This window comes from Heptranchias perlo, chromosome 5 (assembly GCF_035084215.1).
Source record: "Heptranchias perlo isolate sHepPer1 chromosome 5, sHepPer1.hap1, whole genome shotgun sequence".
NCBI classification, from domain to species: Eukaryota; Metazoa; Chordata; class Chondrichthyes; order Hexanchiformes; family Hexanchidae; genus Heptranchias; species Heptranchias perlo.
In genome coordinates this window covers 9,225,809-9,246,691 of record NC_090329.1, presented here as the reverse complement: position 1 = coordinate 9,246,691, position 20,883 = coordinate 9,225,809, and the positions used below count along the sequence as shown (strand labels likewise).

The 20,883-nt window shown below is 43.1% G+C and overlaps 1 protein-coding gene across 1 annotated transcript in view; it reads left to right on the top strand.

Annotated features, from left to right (window-relative positions):
* Positions 1-20,883, top strand: part of LOC137321575 (CUB and sushi domain-containing protein 1-like) — a 2,214,006-nt gene that overhangs the window by 1,574,456 nt on the left and 618,667 nt on the right. Inside the window, exons 11-12 of the mRNA XM_067984007.1 lie at positions 5,170-5,273; positions 12,822-12,934. Of these exons, the coding sequence (XP_067840108.1) occupies positions 5,170-5,273; positions 12,822-12,934 (217 nt within the window). The remainder of the gene's footprint in view (positions 1-5,169; positions 5,274-12,821; positions 12,935-20,883) is intronic.

Below are 20,883 nucleotides of genomic sequence, written 5' to 3'. Positions count from 1 at the left end.
CCCATGGATGCTGAGAACCAGGTTGAGATCAGCTAACTCAGTACAAATGTTTTCAGTTGACCCATATAGCAGAAGACACCCATCGTTATTGCCACTCCTTCAGGTTTAACAATGGAAAATATCAACAGGATGTTGAGAGCTCTTCAAATATGAAGATTTTCCTTCCACCCATAGACACTGAATTAGATGGAGCAACCACATCTCCAGTGCTGCTATTGGGGGTGCAATGCCCCCCCCCATTTCCTACTCAATCTGAAATATTTGCCTTTGCCTGATTCCGAGCAGGTTTGTTACTGGAATTTGCTGATGGGCTGACTCTCTTGAGCGCAGGAAATTTGAATCTGCTGGTTTAACTGGCTGCAAAGTTGGAGTGAACTGCTGGCTGCCAATCACGACCCATCGTGACCAAGACAGAAGCAATGGGCTATATGGGGTGTGCTTGTTGCTGGAACTTGCACCTAATTGGCTACTTGTCCACCTCTTTAGCCAGTTAAACCAACAGATTCCAATCCTTTGCACTCTGAAAATTAACTGCAAATACTGATATGTAGGTCACCAGCGCCAGCAACAAACCAAAACCAATTGTTTTATTTTCCAGATAGAACAGGATGGTTTACTATTAGTGCACAAAAATTGTTAACTGCACAGGGATTAATTACATTTATTTAAAAATGCTGAATTGAGTTAATATTGAGTCACTTAACTAATTTAAAAGACTAAGATAGGAACATAGGAACAGGAGTAGGCCATTCAGCCCCTCGTGCCTGCTCCGCCATTTGATAAGATCATGGCTGATCTGTGATCTAACTCCATATACCTGCCTTTGGCCCATATCCCTTAATACCTTTGGTTGCCAAAAAGCTATCTATCTCAGATTTAAATTTAGCAATTGAGCTAGTATCAATTGCCGTTTGCGGAAGAGTGTTCCAAACTTCTACAACCCTTTGTGTGTAGAAATGTTTTCTAATCTCGCTCCTGAAAGGTCTGGCTCTAATTTTTAGACTGTGCCCCCTACTCCTAAAATCCCCAACCAGTGGAAATAGTTTCTCTCTATCCACCCTATCTGTTCCCCTTAATATCTTATAAACTTCGATCAGATCACCCCTTAACCTTCGAAACTCCAGAGAATACAACCCCAATTTGTGTAATCTCTCCTCGTAACTTAACCCTTGAAGTCCGGATATCATTCTAGTAAACCTACGCTGCACTCCCTCCAAGGCCAATATGTCCTTCCGAAGGTACGGTGCCCAGAACTGCTCACAGTACTCCAGGTGCGGTCTAACCAGGGTTTTGTATAGCTGCAGCATAACTTCTGCCCCCTTGTACTCTAGTCCTCTAGATATAAAGGCCAGCATTCCATTTGCCTTCTTGATTATTTTCTGCACCTGTTCATGACACTTCAATGATCTATGTACCTGAACCCCTAAGTCCCTTTGGACATCCACTGTTTTTAACTTTTTACCATTTAGAAAGTACCCTGTTCTATCCTTTTTTGATCCAAAGTGGATGACCTCACATTTGCCTACATTGAATTTCATTTGCCACAGTTTTGCCCATTCACCTAATCTATCAATATCCCTTTGTAATTTTATGTTTTCATCTACACTGCTTACAATGCCACCAATCTTTGTGTCATCGGCAAACTTAGATCTGAGACTTTCTATGCCTTCATCTAAGTCGTTAATAAATATTGTGAATAATTGAGGCCCCAAGACAGATCCCTGCGGGACTCCACTAGTCACATCCTGCCAATGTGAGTACCTTCCCATAATCCACAGTTAATTATGTTTTTTTTGAGGAGGAATTGGGGGGTGGGGGATTTTTTGAAGCTCAGCAGGTCAGGGTTGAAAGGTGGAGATAAGAGTATGAATAAATATTCTGTAGTAGGGTATAAACAGTACCTTAAACAAATTGATTGGAGTACGCTCGACATTTAAAACAAAGCATTATCATTTCACAGTGTTTCAAAGGTAAGGATGAGTGAACAAAACTGCAATGTATTTTCTCTTCATTTGGCAATATTTGTTTTAACCAAAAGGAGAATTATACATTGTTCAGATAGAATATCGGATTGTCACATGATGCACAATGTAACAGCAACAGTAGTTTAAATGTTATTACAATTGAATATAGTGTTAAATGCAAATATTGTACAGGGGTGAAAGTTTTGGTCTTTGGCTATGGAGGAGACCAAATTCCCCGTTATTACTAATCATCCAAGCTTCAGGCAGTCAAACCAACTAATTAACCAGATGTTTACCTTCAAGCAGGCAAATCAATCATGAAAATCTGAAGCTCCACTATGGTCTATGCAAATGTTATCAAATTTCAGAGCTCATCACCACTAAACATTCATCTGCTAATTGTTTATGGGTCTGCAGTAGCGCTTTGATTAATCTAAAGCTACCCCATTACTCTAAATACTAAGCAGCATGTTTTCGAATGAACTATTTCTCTTTTTAAGTGTCTGCAAATAGTATCTGTGGAAGACACTGATTTGCACAAAGAATGGTTTTGCACTCTGAGATAATGGGCGCAGTTACACTATCACAATCACTTTTATGTTGACCTGAAATAGTTTTGGGTGTCCATCAATTCAAAAAGTAGCTGTATAATTTAGGTGTCAGATCAGATCCCAATCTGATGTCCAAGCACAATGACGCCAAGTGGTGGGACCTCCCTCCCCCAAGGGGCTCCCATCCTGAGATGGCCATCTACCAGCTGCAATGTCCGGTTGGTAGACGTGGTACATTACAGACAGACCCCATTCTGATCACAGCTGTCCATGAATGGCTTTGAGTTTTCACCAAGTGTAGTATAATATTGCATTAAAAAGACCGAGGTGGTCCATTGGACTGCCAAGATACATTTAAAACGTTGTATGGAATCTTTTTAATATTAGGACAAGGGAGCCACTGCTGTTGCCCTCTCATAAAATGAATAAATATCCTTTGGCAGGTCAAAGCCTGCACTGTAACATCCCTGCAGAGACCGCAGTTGCTGTACCTCAGTGCTGATCGGAATGGTATCTGCCTGCAGTGTACCATACCTACCAATTGCACATGGCAGCTGGCAGATAGCAATCTCAGAATGGTGCCTGTAGTGTGAATGCAGCCTATGACTCCCTTGTTCTTTCTGATCCCGTGGTTAACTATGATTTAAGTTTTTGCAAAAATATTAAAAATTCAGCACATCTTTGTATCGTACATAATGTACATTCATCACACAATGCCTTCAATATAGCAAAGATGTAACAGAGATTTACAGTCAATGCAATAATAAGGGTGGCCTGTCGACATACTGGTAATTTAACGCCCCTTTCCATCTGTGCCCTGTTTAATTAACTATTAATTGTCGAACATGGTGGTTAAATTGGACTGGGCCCGAAACCGGGTGCGGGAATCACGATCCACGATTAACCTGCACACGGTGCTTCCTTCGCAGGCAGGACGAGATATCCGTCCAGCCTCAGCACTCGCCTGGAAGCAGCGTTCCAAATCAGCGTTACCATGTGGATTCAAGGACATTCGCACATTTCACCAGCAGGGGGAGCCCCAATCTCTTAAAGGCAGGCTGTCTCTCCGATAGCCTGCCAAAATCTCTTAAAGGTGGCCGGCACCAGTTATTTGCTAAAAATAACAGTCTGCTATCTGCATGGAGTCTGAACGGAGATCAGACATCACGCACATAAAACACAGATGCAGGTTCTGTCCCTACGTTTACAAACTGATGTGTTATGTTAAAACATTGAATAAAGGTTGCGCACTACCAAATCCCACATCCTCCAATCGGCACGCCAGACCTCACCAATCTGCCGATCTGAGTTGGTACCAGGCCTGCGAGAGTGCGTGCACCAAGGTTCTCTGCTGATGCACTAGAGGCCTTGGTGCAAGAGGTGGACAGAAGAAGGGAGATCCTATATCCGCAGGGGACGGGAGGGGGGCGCAAAAGGCCCTCCTTCCATATGCTTAAAAGGTATTGGGAGGCAGCAGGGGATGCAGTCAATGCCAGGTGCACTGCATCATGAACATGTATGTAGTGCAGGAAGAAGTTCAATGCATTGACAAGAGTGGTCAAGGTGAATGAGATCAACTGTCAAGTGGTGTCTCCTACCAACTGCACCATGCACTACGCCCCCCATCACCCACCTACCAACAAACTCTTTCCATCAGTACTCAACTCTTCCAATCAGATGCCTCCTCTTCTCACCCATACACATTACAACTGTTGCAAGCCGCCCAGCCACAACACACAAGCCACACACTGGCAACTATTCAACCATGACAGGCACATCACTCAGACACATGTCCCGCTTTCTTGCAGGAGAAGGTGGCACATGACAGGAGGCAGCAAGTGGCAGTGGCATTTATCCCCTCGAGTCTGTTCCGCCATTCAATGAGATCATGGTTGACCTGTGACCTAACTCCATATACCCACTATAGCCCCAAATCCCTCAATACCTTTGGTTCACAGAAATCTATCAATCTCAGATTTAGAATTCACAATTGAACTAACGTCAACTACATTTGCAGAAGAGCATACCAAACTTCTCTCACCCTTTCCATATAGAAGCGTTTCCTAACTTCACTCCTGCACGTCCTGGCTCTAAATGTTAGGCTATGTCCCCTCATCCTAGTATTCAAGTATAGGAGACCTCCAAAAACAGTTACAAATACATCAGCAGCCAAAAGCGATAATCCAACAACTAAACTGTAAATCTTGCATGGTTCCTTTAAATAGTGCTGGTGGGAGATCCTCCAGACACTTCAAGACATGTTCAGATGGTCATGGTTAAGACAGTGCATTGAGTGGAGCATTAAGTCCCAAAATGGTGCCTATCACTTTAAATCAGCATTGCACACTGATTGCACGCATTTTCTCCTTACTTTACATCCTGCCGGCGTTCGTTATTTGCACTAAACCCTTTACCAAGGTGGCGTCTGGCGCACGTCACACTAGAAGCCGCATAGCGCCAAAACAACGGGCGTTAGATGGTCTAATTTCTAGCCCCACATCTTTAAAAAAGATGTAAAAAAAAATGAAAAATGCTTATGCATTTTGGAAAAAAGAATTATTTCTTGAGCAAATAGAAATAATCGATTCATATTTTACCTGGGGCGGGGGTCATTTTTCAGGGAGAACTCACAATTTTGTTTTGTTTATCCACAGATCATTAAGCTTAAGTTTGAAGAATTTGACCTGGAAAGAGGTTATGACACCTTGACTGTCGGAGACGGAGGAAAAGTAGGAGATACCAGGACAGTCTTGTATGCGTAAGTACTGCCTATAAATGCCCTTTAATCCTTGTTCTTTGGATGTGGGTGATGCTGGCAAGGCTGCATTTATTGCCGATCCCTAGTTGCCCTGAGAAGGTGATGGTGGGCCTTCTCCTTGAACCGCTGCAATCCTTGTGGTGGTGGTATTCCAACAATGGTGTTAGGTAGGGAATTCCAGGATCGTGACCCAGCAATGATGAAAGAATGGTGATATATGTCCAAGTCAGGAATGTGTGTCACTTGGAGGGAAACTTGGATGTGATGTGTTCCCACAACATTAATGCTCTTGTACTTCTCAGTGATAGGGTTTGCAGGGCAGGGATGTGTTGTCAAAGTAACCTTGATGAGTTGCTGCAGTGCATCCTGAAGACTGTACATACTGTGCTGGTGGTAGGGGGGAGTGGATATTTGAGTCCAATAGCAGGGGCTGCTTGATCAAGCAGACTGCTCAGTCCTGAATGGTGTCGAGCTTCTTGAGTGTTGCTGCAGCTGCACCCATCAGGCAAGTGGTGAGCATCCCATCACACTTGTTGATGGTGGAGAGGCTTTGAGGGATCGAGAGGTGAGCCGCTCGTTGCAGAGTACCCAGCCTCTGCTCTGCCCTTGTAGCTATGCTGTTGACAAGCACAGGTTTGAGCCCTTGCTTGGAGGACAGCAGATACCAGGATCTCCTCACAAGCAGCACAACTCAACAGAAAATGTGTGATTCCATTGCCACCATCCTCCTAACCATAGCATGGATACATTCCGTATCCGATCGAGCAGTAACTCTACCAGTTGGAGGTACAGAGCTTCAGCAGCATCTGTTTACCTTTCTGAAACCCAACCACTGTAGGCATCAAACTCTGGAGCACACGTTTTCATAACCAGGTTTTATATAGTTGTCATCTCAACTTTCAGAGTTTTCTCATCAACTGTAAATTGGACATTTGTCTTCAGCACAAGTGAAAGGACCCTATGCAGGGCAACTTGTGAGAAGCCAGCTATCTTGATGCTCACCCATCATCAATTCTTTAATCTCAGTTGAAGAGCTCAAGCAAAGACCCCTGCTGTCTATGAAGCTGACTCCCTCTCCTGGGTACTCAATGACAGGCTGGTCTAAGCTGGAGCCTTCTCTTCATACAATCATTTCCCCTTTTGCCACAAATCAACCTCACAGGTTGTGGATTTCACACATGGTCTGAAAGAATCCTTTCCATTGTATATCTGCATTCTGAACCATGGAGGAGTACTATTTGGACACATTTTATATGCCATAAACTTAATCTGCATTGGGTCTTTGCTGTCATTGAAGAAAGACAAAAAAAACACCAAAATACGTTCTATCCATTTCCAGTGCAGTCCTGAAAGATTGTGTCCAGACTGAAGTTGGCACCCATTAGGATCTTCAGGTATTCATATGAATCAACAATTGGGTTGCTTCTTGTATCTTCCAATAATTACTCCTCTTGACCCGTCTGGGGCATCCACCACCATTTTTCACTGGTCAGCCCATTGTTCAAGACGGGAAATGGAGTACACTTGATGGAGTGCAAGTGAGTGCACCAACAACATGGAAATAGCTCGAACAGACACTCTCCAAGTCCATGCCATTGGGCACATTTATTGATGATGACATCAAATAGGATGGGTGATAGTCCACCACCTTCCCTCACTCCTTTGTGAGAGAGATAGATTCAATGGGGATGAAATTGGTAGCGCAAAACCAGCAATAACTAATCAGGCAGGGTGCCCAATTTGTTATCACTCAAGACCTATTTCCCTCCTAGTGAGTCACTCATTTACCTCTATATGAATCTTAGAGCTGGACAATCCCCGATTAAATATAAGATATGGCCAAGTATTATTATTGCGTCCTGCATGAAAATCTTATGAAAATTGATAAAAGCAATGTGATTGGGTTTCTCCTGAGCCTTACAATGCTCCATAAATTTTGTATGAGGCAACAACCTGGTCTATGCTTTCCTCAATTCCAAAATCCAGTCTGATCCTTTCTGATTATCCTGCAGCGCTCCAAGGTGTCTGATATACTTACTGCAACAACCCAAAAAGTCATTTCACGAGCCCTTGATATGAATTGTTTTCGGGGTCAATAGATTCCCCTTTCTTGTGGATAAAAAACACAACAGCCCTAGAATAAGTAGGCACTACGCATGCCTCTAACTGAATCCTGTTCACCAACCTTAAAATTAGTTTAACGTTTCAAAGAAATAAATACAGCAATGCCAGTTACACTGTTATGATTGTATATAAATAATACAACAGGTGTTAGAATCGTATAATAGCTGTCAGCCTTGGTTCAGTGGTAGCACTTTCACCTCTGAGCGATGAAGGTCATGAGTTCATAGCCCCACTCCAGCTTGTGAGTATATAATCTAAACTGACACTTAAGTGCACTACTGAAGTTGTGCTGCACTCTCAGAAATTTTGTTTTTCATTGAGACATTAAACCAAGGCCTTGTCTGCCTTCTCAGGTGGATGTAAAAGATCCCATGGGCACAATTCGGATCAGAGCAGGGAAGTTCTCCTTCTTTCCTGCTCAATATTTATCCCTTAGGCCAACATTATTAAAATTGATTATCTGGTCATTTAACTCACTGCTGTTTGTGGGGCTTTGCTGTGTGCAAATCGGCTGCTGTGTTTCCCTACATTACTTTGAAGTAAACTTAATCGGCTCAGTTAAAATGGCAGACGGAGACTTGTCTTATGAACATGTTAAGATATTATCCGCTAAGATCTCCAACAGTAATTTGTAACTTCTAAAACTGCGTCCCATTGTTGCTGATAAATACCAATTAGTTTCTGACAAAAAAGCCAGGATTGAGAGAGTGTATGTGCATCCAGAATTATGGGCGAACAGGAGCCTCATTTTTTTTCCATGGGTATGTTATCATTTTACTTGTCTTTCACCCCTTATGGCCCCACCCTGCTGGTCAAGAGAGCATCACTGCCAGACTGCTCATAGCCCATTGCCATTGCCATTGTTGGCAAACTGCAGAAGGTGCATAAGCCTCGCCCGATGAAGACGTCTCATCCAATTTTTCCTCCCTCAACCATGCAAGGAAGTGCATGGTCCCTTGCTGAGGCAGCAATCAATCAAGCACAGCCAGTGCAACAGAAGAGAGGAGGGAAGCAGTATCCTATCTTGAACCCCACCGCAAGGGGTGGTAGTGGGGGGGGGTGGCGGTGGTGGGGGAGGATGCCCATTTGGCTAGCTGACTGCAACTAACAACTTGCTGGTTCTTTCTCATAGAATATTATTGACCACAAGTGCCTGGCCAACTTACTCAATGCACATCTGAGCTATCAGTGTATGACATATGACAAACTATATAAATCTAACCATGTTAAAGCTCAAAATAGACATATACATTAAAAATAAAGAGAGGAAATAATCAGATAGAAAAAGAAAATCTTCTGGAAAATACATCATCTTCAAGATTACTTCAACTGAGCAGTTACATGTACTACTAGCAAAATGATAGTGATCAGTTAAATTCAGAAAATCTCATTTTTCAATGGTTAAATATAGTCATGTCTTCCTGGTGATGAATTTTGCATAATATACATTAAAATATTTCAGCTGCCTAGGCCCTAAAGTCTGGAATTCCCTCCCTAAGGGCTCCATTTTAGCACCCGCTATCGGGTCCGTTCCTGGCGGGGGGCTCCGAAAATTGGGGAATCCCGGAGCGGGTCGAGAGCCCGGCTCCAACCCGCCCACTTCCGGGTTCCCCACTGACGCGCTGACGTGCGCGCGCAGCCCCCGCATGTGGGAATCCCGCGGGCAATTAAAGCCGGCAGGGTGCCACTTGACAGTATTTATCGAGCTATTTCGGGTCATTAACAGAGCTGATTAAGGGAATATGTGAGGAGGGGTGGGATTTTAGAAACAACTGGGACTGTTTCCCATACTGAGGAAAACACTTCCAGTTGAAATGGACGTGTTGCAGCTATCAGCCTGTGGCAGCTGCAAAGGTCCATTTGACAGGTGGGGGGGGAGACACTCACTCATTGCAGGAGGCCACTCTGTCACTTGGGACAAAGTTTGGCCTCCACCACCCTCCTCCTGACAATCAAATTCACCAACTTGCACACTTACCCCAGGGTCCAGAGACATGTACCTACCTTGCGGACCCCCTCAGATGTACATCTTCCGGATGGGGGCCGCCGTAGCTGCAGTCATGACCTCCTCAGAGGGCAAACAGCATCACCAGCCTCGCCGGCCAAGCCGTCCACCTCTGACATGTGGAGCTCCACAACACAGTGCTGTGACACATCCACCTGCACAGCAGGAGGGAGGGCAACCACAGAGAGAGATGCGTCGCAGGGGGCACTACCCTCGCCACAGGGTCCACAGACCGAGGCTCAGCTTCCTGGACCTCTCTGAGCAGCAGTGCACATGGAGGCTCAGAGTCACTCGACATGTAGTCGTGGACATCTGCAGCCTCCTTCATGCTGAGCTGCTTCCGGCTGGCCCAAGCACCATCTTCTTGCCTGTCGCTGTCAAAGTCACCACTGCCCTCAACAACTTCTCCTCCGCATCCTTCCAGGGTGCAACCGGGGACATCGCCGACGTCTCTCAGTCGTCTGCACAAAAGAGCCCTGCAAATACACCTACACCCACTCTGCAGTGACACAATGGGTGGCATCAGTTGTGGGTCTTCATTGTGATCCTCAGGAAAGGGCATTATTGCACAAACCAGATAAGATTCGCAAAGACGTGGCAGTAGTGGTGCCAATATAATATGTAATGTGAGTTGGTCAGAAATCAATAGACAAACCCTCAAACACCCTTGTGCATCCCCTTCATGCTCACAACACGTTTGCCTTACGCTTCCTACTGCACATATGTGATGCATGCCCTGTGGCTGCAGCACAGGTAGTGGCAGGTTGAGTGCGGTGAAGGAGATGCACGAGAGGGTGAGTATGAGATAGAGCCATGAGATTGTATGAGGATTGGGTTGAGTGGTAGTGACGGGATGAGTACTGGCGAGGTGAGTAAGTGCAGGTAAGATGAGGATGAGGTTTGAGTGGGTATGAGGGGTGATGTGACAGAGTAGTGTTGGCAGTGCAGAAGGAGATGTGGGGTGGGGGCGGTGATGTGGCAGACGGAGTGTAGGGGAATGAGTAAGTGTACTCACTTTGGCTGACCTACTTAGGTCATTGCAGCGCCTCCTGCACTGTATGCAGGTGGGCGATATGATGGTGGTGCAGGTGACCCCCTCTGCCACCTCGAGCCAGGCCTTCCTGGTGGCAGAGGCAGGCCGCTTCCTCCCGCCCGCCGGGGTGGAAGATCTCTGTCCTCCCCCTCCTCCTCACCTCATCTAATGATACCTGGAGTGAGGCATCATTAAACTGGGAGCAGCCTTCCCCCTGGGCTGCTCCATGCTGTAATTTTTCCTATGACAGATCTTACTGCGCATGCGCAGCCCGCCCGACGCGCAGATCAGCAGTGGGGAACCCGGAGGGCCAGGTAAGTGGATCCAGTTAGGCTGCGATCGTGCGCGGGGCAGACTGATTTCGCCGGGCGCGTTACCCACGCGCCCAATAGCCCCCCCGCCACGAACCCGCAGCCCTGGCAATATCGAGCCCTAAAACTCTCCACCTCTCTACCTTTCTCTCCTCCTTTAAGACGCTCCTCTTTGACCAAGCTTTTGATCATTCGTCATAATATCTCCTCACGTGGCTTGGTGTCAAATTTTGTTTGATAACGCTCCTATGAAGCACCTTGGGAAGTTTTACTACATTGAAGGTGCTGTATAAATGCAAGTTGTTGTTGATAGATTAAATGCAGAGAAGCTGTTTACACTGGTGGGAGAATCCGGAACAAGGGGACACAATCTTAAATTTAGAATGAAATCAGGAAACACTTTTTTACATAAAGGGTAGTGGAAATGTGGTTGCTGGGTCAATTTACTTTCTCAAGGCTGAGATTGACAGATTTTTGTTCGGTAAGTGTATCAAGGGATATGGATCAAAAGCAGGTAAATGGATTTGAGATACAGATCAGTCATGATCCAATTGACTGGCAAAACAGGCTCAAGGGGCTGAATGGCCTACTCCTCTCCCGATGTATTGCATGTTAGATTGATATTTTGGAGTTTTGCTAGATTACTTTAAGAGTTAGGGAAAACTTTCATAGTTTTATCTTCTTGTAAGTTTTACTTGTAAATATTTACCTGCCTCAAGGAGATTAAATAAATTGAGGAAAGTTCATGACAAGCAAATTGAACATGACCTGTGGATTGAATGAGAAGAATAACCTTCTATCGTTCCATGCTTAAGATTTAAGTTACCAAGCTAAATATTTGTAACAACCCCTGAATAAACAGTAAAAGAAGTATTTAAGGCTGAGATGGCTCCATGAATTCCAATTATACTCTTAGGGGATTTTCAAAATAGAAATCAGAAGCAACTCACCAATTATAATGAGGAGCATTATACTGAATTATTAACTGTACTAATCCACATTTAGAAACTAAATCATAAATAAATTCAATCTTATCTTAAAGCCCTACATCCATTGTATAAACAAAATACATACTGGGCAGCAGTGAGATGCCCACTTTCTATCTTTGGTCTCCATTGTGCAACTTCCATGTCTAAGTAATTTAATATAACAAGTTTACATTCTCAGTTAAAGTGCCCCACAAAAGATGACTGTGGCACACAGACAATGAAACATATTGATTCTGAGGGGGCTTGACAGGGTAGAGGCTGAGAGATTGTTTCCTCTGGCTGGAGAGTCTAGAACTAGAGGGCACAGTCGCAGGATAAGGGATCGGCCATTTAAGATTGAGATGAGGAGGAATTTCTTCTCTCAGAGAGTTGTGAATCTTTGGAATTCTTTACCCCAGAGGGCTGTGGATGCTGTGTCGTTGAATATATTCCAGGCTGAGATAGATAGATTTTTGGGCTCTGGGGGAATCAAGGGATATGGGGATCGGGCAGGAAAGCGGAGTTGAGGTTGAAGATCAGCCATGATCTGATTGAATGGCGGACCAAGCTCGAGGGACTGCATGGCCTACTCCTGCTCCTATTTCTTATGTTCTTATGTTCTGAATGCATTCTAGGAGCAAGTGCTGATTTAAGTTTATTCTGCTTTTAAACATGAAAGCTTGCAATTGAATGATGAGATATCTCCTTACATTTGCAATGCACAGAGAAGAAGCTGAAAATTTCATCTCAAATTTAAAGTATTAGAAATAAAAATAAAAGATTTAAACATTAGTCTTACATGGACAATTGAGCCATCAGTGTACTTCCTGCAATTAAGAAAATGTACTTCAACTACGTCAATAAGTAAAGCAAAGGTTTTTCTCTTGGAAAATTGGAACAAATGTTTGTACTCATACTGTTAATTGTTAAATATTTGTCTGTTTTCCGAATTTGTTTAACGGTAATAATTCGCTTTTTGAAATTGGTTATTTATAAAAAGATGAGTAGCAGTCATATTTTCAAACAAATTAAAAGCTATTTAATTTTATATGGGTCACTGAAATGTTTTCATTTCCATGCTAATATTGTGTATTTTTCCCATTTTAGGCTTACAGGCTCGAGTGTCCCTGACTTGATTGTTAGCATGAGCAATCAGATGTGGCTGCATTTACAGTCCGATGAAACCATTGGATCACTGGGATTTAAGGCTGTATATCAAGGTATGCTCCATTGCACATTGGTCTTTCTTTCTTTTAGAAATGACTGTCAGTAGCATCATATTCTAATACTGGGTCTGACCGTTATTACCCTCTAATCAACCATTGTTTGCATCCCAAATCAATAACCCTTCTGGGCTGCTGTAATCATGCACCAGCGACAAGAAGCACATTTGGTATCAGTGTGCTCCATGGAGCCTTCTGCTGATAGGAAAAAAAAAAGCACGATTCACCAATTAACTTTCCAGTACATATGAACAAAAAGTTACATGTTATATGGGAGTGATAAATACTTGGATATTGAAGAATCTGGAGAAAGGGCAAGGAATTGGCAATAAAGATGTAACCTCATGCTGGAACAGGTTTCGACAGGCACTGGCTGGTCTCTGTTACCTTGCTCAAATGGACTATCTTAAGATATGAGCCTGTAAAAATGAATGCCGGCAAACTGTTCACTATGAAGTGGGGGGCCGTCACAGTCAAGCCTGACCCTGTCCTTAATGAAAGTGCACTAAAGGCAATTTCCAGGATAAGTCATTGGATAGTGATCAGGGGCAGAAACCCTGGTCTGGTTTTCCACCCTGCACCCCCCCACCCCCGACCCCTCTTTCCTTGCTCATGGATGTTGAAGCCAATTGTTGTGCTCCTACTGTTATTCCATCTGAAATCGCCTAACTCAGCACCTTGAATCTATGATCTGCCTGGTGTTTATAGCTCAATACCACACCAGAAGTGATTTTGAGGCTGAAACTGCATTTCAGATTTTCAATGGCTTTCACCACCACCGTTCTTCATCACATGAACTTCTCAATGGATATACAGCCTTCTAATCTCTCACAACTATCTATTATTCTCTATTTATTATAGTATGTGGAGCTATGCGTTGCCCATAAGTACAAACCATTTTTTCACTTGTTAAATTGAAAGATTACACCTTTTAATTTCTGGTGAGCCTCCATACAGGAACTTTGTCTTGTCTCTGTGCTTGTAAATCACTGTGTTTTTAACATGACAGCATTAAAATAGACTTCTCATTTTGAAGAGTGGTATTGAGATGCTATAATAAAATGTTGCTAGATTTACAATGTGCAGTTCATGAGGTGCAGACAAGGATTAGTTTATACGTTTAAGTCTTCAAGCTTGCTGGCTTTAATAAAATCCCGGAACATGTGTGCAAGGAAAAGCAAGTTACCAACCATTGGCAGAAGGGCTCCTTAAAATTCCTATCTGTCCTACCTTCAATATCAAGAATCCTGCTATGTTTTCAGCCCTGCCTAATTTTTTGTATATACCAATGTTATAACGAGGGGTATCGCTAGACTGCATTTATATGTTTGAGGCTGGTGCATGACTAGAGTGATGCTAAGCTGGCAGACCTGAGTTATACTGACTGCTCAATGTTACTTTTGGTTGGGAAAATCCAAATGCTGGTTAAATTTGAAACTTAACAAAGAGGCCAGTCAGCTCTCTGCTGACATGAAAAATAAAGTTTAGAAAAGTGGTTCATTGGATCGTTTAGTTTCAGTTTGCATCAGTGCAGTATAACTACCTCTGCAAGGTGATCCTCACCACTTCTCTAAATTAGAATTGGACCCATTCACAAGACAGGTATGCAACACAGTTTGTATTTGTGCAAAGCCAAAATCACTTTGCATTGTCACATAATGTGTAGTATAACTGATCTACTGGCATGTTAATAGTGAGTTCTTTGAGAACAATAGACTCTAAATCTCGATGGGCCATCATTTAATCGTTTGGGGGCTTTCCGTGAAGTCGTTGAAATGTACACCATGGTAAACGTCAGGGTATCGTACATGAAAACTTCAGTCACACTGCCTCTGCAAAACACCATATGATCTTCTTCCTCTTCTGTGCCTCGCAGCACATAAGGCAGACCTTTTCTTCTATCCAGCAGATTGTGCTTTCTGTAACAAAAACCCTTTTCATGTAGACAGCTCATTAGCCTGACTCGCAACACTCCACCAGAAGGACCGGCTAACTGCGATGGGGGGGTTGCAACTCCACTTCCATTGGACACGCGTATCCCGCTAGACGTCAACCCGAAGCAACAATGGTGGCTGGGCGGGCACGCTGCTCCTATTCCCCATGGATGCCAACCCAGTATTCAGAGACCAGAACTCTCCTCACCACTCGCCGGGTCTATCTGAAGTGGGGCTTAAACCCATAGCCTTTTGACTCAGTTGGGACTGTTCCCACTGAACCAAGGCTAACTCCTCACTCAACATACTGGGATACTTCAAAGAAATGAAGTAAGGATTAGTTACTAAGTTCCTAGTCAGATTTTTATGATCTCTTTTGGGCATGGAGAGTGCTCTGATAAGGCATCAAGGTTAACAAAGCTAGTTATATCCATATGAAATTCAGATAGAAAAGAAGAAGCATATTTTCGAGAACAACTACAATGTATCACGTTGAATTGAAAGTTACAGTTCTGCTGCTGAAATTTCAGCCTAATGTGATCCCAATACAAAAACTACAGACAGTATTAGAAGTTGTTTAAAGACAATGACATTAATCATAGCAAATCAATGCAGATTTCGATTATATCGCTGGCTGTGGTAGTCCTTTACAGATTATTTTGATCCTGATTAAATTGGAGATTTAAATATTTATCATGAAGAGTACTTCTTATCTACAAATAATAAATCTGCTAATGACATAAGATGACAATTGTGCAACAGGGACAATACATTTCAAGGTATCTGGATAAGTTCAGTAGCTAGGTTAAGTGATGGTAAATGACATTTAATATGGATAATGTCAGATTGTCCAGACCGGTCCAGACAACATAAACGTAATGGATTGGTGAAAGTGAAAAAGGAAAACTATTTTGGTGTCATTATAGATTTTTCTTTAATAGCCCATTGCAAGGCTGCTCTTAATATGGATTATTAAATCCTAGAGGCACCTTTAGGGTATTAAATTACAAGTTGATATTGATTTTTTTTAACCCAGCATTTCTTATTGGTGTGGCCACATGCAGTTTTGTCACTGTATTTTGAAAAAAAGACCAATAATGTGTTGGACAGGGTATAGAGAAATAGTGACAAGATTCTGAGGCTCAAAGCAAAATTGAAGGTAATGGAAAGGAAAATCCATACAGGGTGTATAACGGGTGGTAGATCAGTCTCGCCCATTTCACATCCTGCTGAAGTTGAAAGTTGGATGGCTCCAAATGGAATATTATGGCTTTGCATGCTTCAAGAGTATTGAACGGTGGTGCAATTTTTGACTGGTATTTGACTTGTCAATGCCAACTTCAGCTTGAATACAGTCCTTCAGGACTGCACTAAGTGGGAAAGGGAATGTTGGTCTTTCTCATTTTTCTTCGAAGATAGCAACAGGATTAGGCCATTCAGCACCTTGAGCTTGTTCCACCATTTAATTAGATCATGGCTGATCTGTACCTTAACTCTATCTACCCGCCTTGGTTCTGTAGCCCTTTCTACCCCTGCATAACAAAAATCTATCAATCTCAGTTTTGAATTTTTCAATTGACCTAGCATCAACAGCTTTTTGGGGGAGAGAGTTCCAGATTTCCACTACCTTTTGTATGAAGAAGTGTGTCTTAGCATCACCCCTGAATGGCCTAGCTCTAATTTTAAGGTTATGCCCCCTTGTTCTGGACTCCCCTACCAGAGCAAATGGTTTCTCTCTATCTATCCCATCAACTCCTTTAATCACCTTAAACACCTCAATCAGATCACCCCTTAATCTCCTATATAAGGAATCTTACAACACCAGGTTATAGTCCAACAGTTTTATTTGAAAATCACAAGCTTTCGGAGGCTTTCTCCTTCGTCAGGTGAGTGACGAAGGAGAAAGCCTCCGAAAGCACCTGACGAAGGAGAAAGCCTCCGAAAGCTTGTGATTTTCAAACAAAACTCTTGGACTATAACCTGGTGTTGTAAGATTCCTTACATTTGTCCACCCCAGTCCATCACCGGCATCTCCACATCTTAATCTCCTATACTGAAGGGGACATGAGCCTAGTCTGTGCAATCTGTCCTCATAATTTAACCCTTTTAGGCCCGGTATCATTCTGATTAATCTGTGCTGCACTCTCTCCAAGGCCAATATATCCTTCCTGAGGTGCAGTGTCCAGATCTGAACTCAGTACTCTAAATGGGCTCACACCAGAAACATAACTTCCACCCTTTTGTATTCTAGCCCCCATGAGATAAAGGTCGACATACCACTAGCCTTTTTATTTATTTTTTTTTGTGCCTGTCCATTAGCTTTTAGTGATTTCTGTACTTGGACCCCTAAATCTCTCTGCTCCTCCACAGTTCCCAGCTTCTCACCGGTTAGAAAATACTCTGATCTACCTTTCTTCAGTCCAAAGTGGATGACCTCGCACTTCCTCACATTGAACTCCATCTGCCACAGTTTTGCCCACCCACTTAATCTGTCAATATCCCTTTGCAACTTCCTACTCCCATCTACACTATTTACTGTGCCACCTAACTTGGTGTCATCAGCAAACTTGGTATACAGCTCTCTATTCCTTCATCTAAGTCACTTATAAATATAATGTAAAGCTGAGGCCCCAGTACTGATCCCTGGGGGACACCACTTGTCACATTCTGCCCATTTGAGTACATATCCATTATCCCTACTCTCTGTCTCCTACCTCCTAACCAATCCCCCACCCATGTCAATAGATTGCCTCCAATTTCATGCGCTCTCATTTTTGTTAACAGTCTCTTATGTGGAATCTTATCGAATACCTTCTGGAAGATCATGTGAATAACATCCATAGACATTCCCTTCTCTACCACGTTAGTTACCTCCTCAAAAAATTTAACTAGGTTCGTTAGACAGGACTTACCCTTTACAAATCCATGCTGGCTCTCTCTGATCAGTTCATATTTGTCCATGTGCTCAGTCACTCTGTCCGTAATAGTGCACTGCAGGTTGAGCTTCTGGCATACAGGACAAGTGTCTGAACAGTTCTCTTTCATGGTTCGGAACTCATGGGCATGCGATGAAATGGCTTTCTCCAGCTATGTGTGAGATCCAGGGCCAAGCTATAAGGTGAAATTGAGCAAAAAAAAGGGACGATGGCTCCAAGGATGGAGCACTCCGGCCTACATTTGCCCCATTGTTGAATACGGTGATGGGGAAGTCAGCCTCACAATGGGCATGCCTATTGGCCAAAGCCCCTCACATAAGAACCTGCGTTAAGCAGTTGGTGATGAGCAAGACTGGTTTACAGTACCGAACTAGCACATCTGAAACATCAAAGTGATTGGCAGATGACCATCAAATAGCTAATGGAAAAGCTCTGAGACTCTGAAACTCTGCTGAAAGCCAGTGGCTGGATATAAATTCATGCACTCATATATACAGGGCTTGGTTCATACCATGATTGGGTTACAAAGAGGCAAGCAGCTGTTGCTGAAGCTTTTCAGCTCCGTTTGATAGAACCACCATTTAATAGAGTATGGTATGTTTCCATGCTGTGATCAAATGAATGGTCAGTGCACCCACACTTTTTATGGTGAGTTGTGTGGCTCACCATGCTGCTCCTGAGGTGCTCCTGGTACCTGCTGTCCATCTAGCAAAGTCTCAATCTGCATATGTCAGTTTTCTAATGACCAAAATGTGTCTATCTGTCTTGTAGGGAGATAAACAGGGAGTGTCTAGGCTGAAGATGTTTCCAAGCTGACAGGCCTGGCAAAGGAAATTTGGAACTGTGGACTCTCTATGCCAGCACCAGCAATTTGATAGCTGAACTAGGCAGGTCTGCAGTACTCCACAACACTATTGATTGACCAGTCAGCTTGTTTCATCAATAGAAACTGGAGAGATACTCCAAACTGATAATCTTAAAGGTTTTACCTGGTTAAACTGTAGCAGTATCACTATGCACTCTTTAGCATCCCTAAGTCTTGACTCCACCAAGCCATATCTAAGCCCTGTGAGCATAGGTAAGTGGGATGTGTGCTATTAGGTTCCTGTGGGGAGAGTTTGTGCATTCCATTATGAGGCAAACAGAAATTTTACTGGTGTCGGTTTCTCAGTAGGTTGGTTTGGAGACTGTTGAACATGATGATATGCTTCACAATGAAAAATAAAATCTTTATTCTCAACTAAAATTTTAGGCACTCAGTTTTCACTAACCTTATCCATTGTCAACGTGAGCGAGTGGTAGATCTATGCAACAAGATCTCCAGGGAGACAATGGAAGCAGATAGCTTTGATTCATCCAAATGCAAATGAAATAGATTTCTTTCAGAAAATAATATTTTGGAATAGAGTATATGTATAATTTCAGACATGACATGTGGTAATTGTAGTATGCTTGGGAGGAAAAGATAACTTTAGACCTATGGTTCCTAAAGCTTTCCACCACTGAGGGTTTTCCGCGCCTCATGTGCACGTCTGTTGTAGATTAATTGTTTTACATTGATCGCCATGATTAGTCATGTTGTATCACCCAGCTACCATGATGATAGAAGGTGAACTAGATAGACCGTGGTCTTTCTTCGTCTAGCAATTCCTATGTTTCTAAGCCAGAGACAGTAAAGCTGTAGTGAATTGATAAACAGATAAATTTCAGAGGGATTACACAACAATATCAATAATGGAAATATTTTACATTGACTTGAGCCTTAACAAATATCAATATGATGGAGCGTTAGAACAGTACTCTGTACTGTTGTAAAAACAGAAAATGCTGGAAATGCTCAGCAGGTCAGGCAGTATCTGTGGGGAGAGAAACAGAATTTACATTTCAGTTCAATGACGTATCATCAGAACTGGAAGAAGTAAAGATTTAACAGTTTTTAAGCAAGTACGGAGGAAGGGAAAGGGGGAAGGGGAGGAAAGAACAAAAGGGAAGGTCTGTGATAGGGTAGAGGACAGGAGTGGAGGAAGTGAGAATGTCTGGGACACTATTATTGCTATTAAGTTAAATTTGTCAAAAGTCAGTGCCAAGTTTTTTTTTAGCTTGTCTGTACTAAAATTAACTAGCAGTTCCAAAGGTGTCGCTGAAAAGTTTTGATACTTAATGATAAAACCCTTTGATGTCAAATCACACATCCTCCCATCTGTTCACCTACCGTGTGGATCAGCACCCACAATTTCTACCACCATGATCACTGTGCATATTAAATTCTTCTCCTCCCATCTTCTCCCTGCTACCCTCAAAACCTACTCTAGTCCCAGCTGCTCCAGCTGCTCTTTGTTGTCCATGTTCTCACAACAGGAGAAACACCGCCGAGGCTCAGTTATCTTAACAATCCAAAAGTCAGCAGAAGGGAATTGGCCATCTTCACTGATGCTGAGAATGCTGGGACAAGCTAAGTGCATAGTGCTCCACAATACTCCCTGCTTTGAGGTGAAGACAAGTGGGGGAAGGAGGGATTTGATATGGAAAAGGAGGAGGGAGTTCAACAGCTTGAAGGAGGGTGACAGGAACAGGGGGTCTTTGAATTCTAGACACAGAGACAAACGGGCAGATCTCAGAGGCACAGAGTGGGTGAGCTGGGGAATCTCAAGAGATGGGGGAAATCTTATTAAAATGGTTAAGTTGAGGGGAATACTTCATAGACATAGCGAGGATGGATATCTCAGACAAGCAGAGATGGAAGAATCTTGGAGATGCGGGAATGGGCAGAAGGGAGGGATCTTTCAGAGATAGAAGATGGGGATCTTACATCCTTTTTTTGTCCAAATTCTATAACCTTCCAATTAAGGGGATGCCAGTGTTGGGAAATGGAACATTTTCCAATTTTTTTGCATTCACAACCTCAGACGATCTATCAACCCCTCTCCCCAGCACATGTGTGAATGTTTCAGTTTCTCTCATCAGCCATTATTATGAACTCTGTAAATGAGAAAGCAAGTTTAGTGCCCATTATTAAGAGTTGAACGCTTAGGCTCAAATGAATTAGACTGAGACTCCCCAGACAAATGTTGGTCCA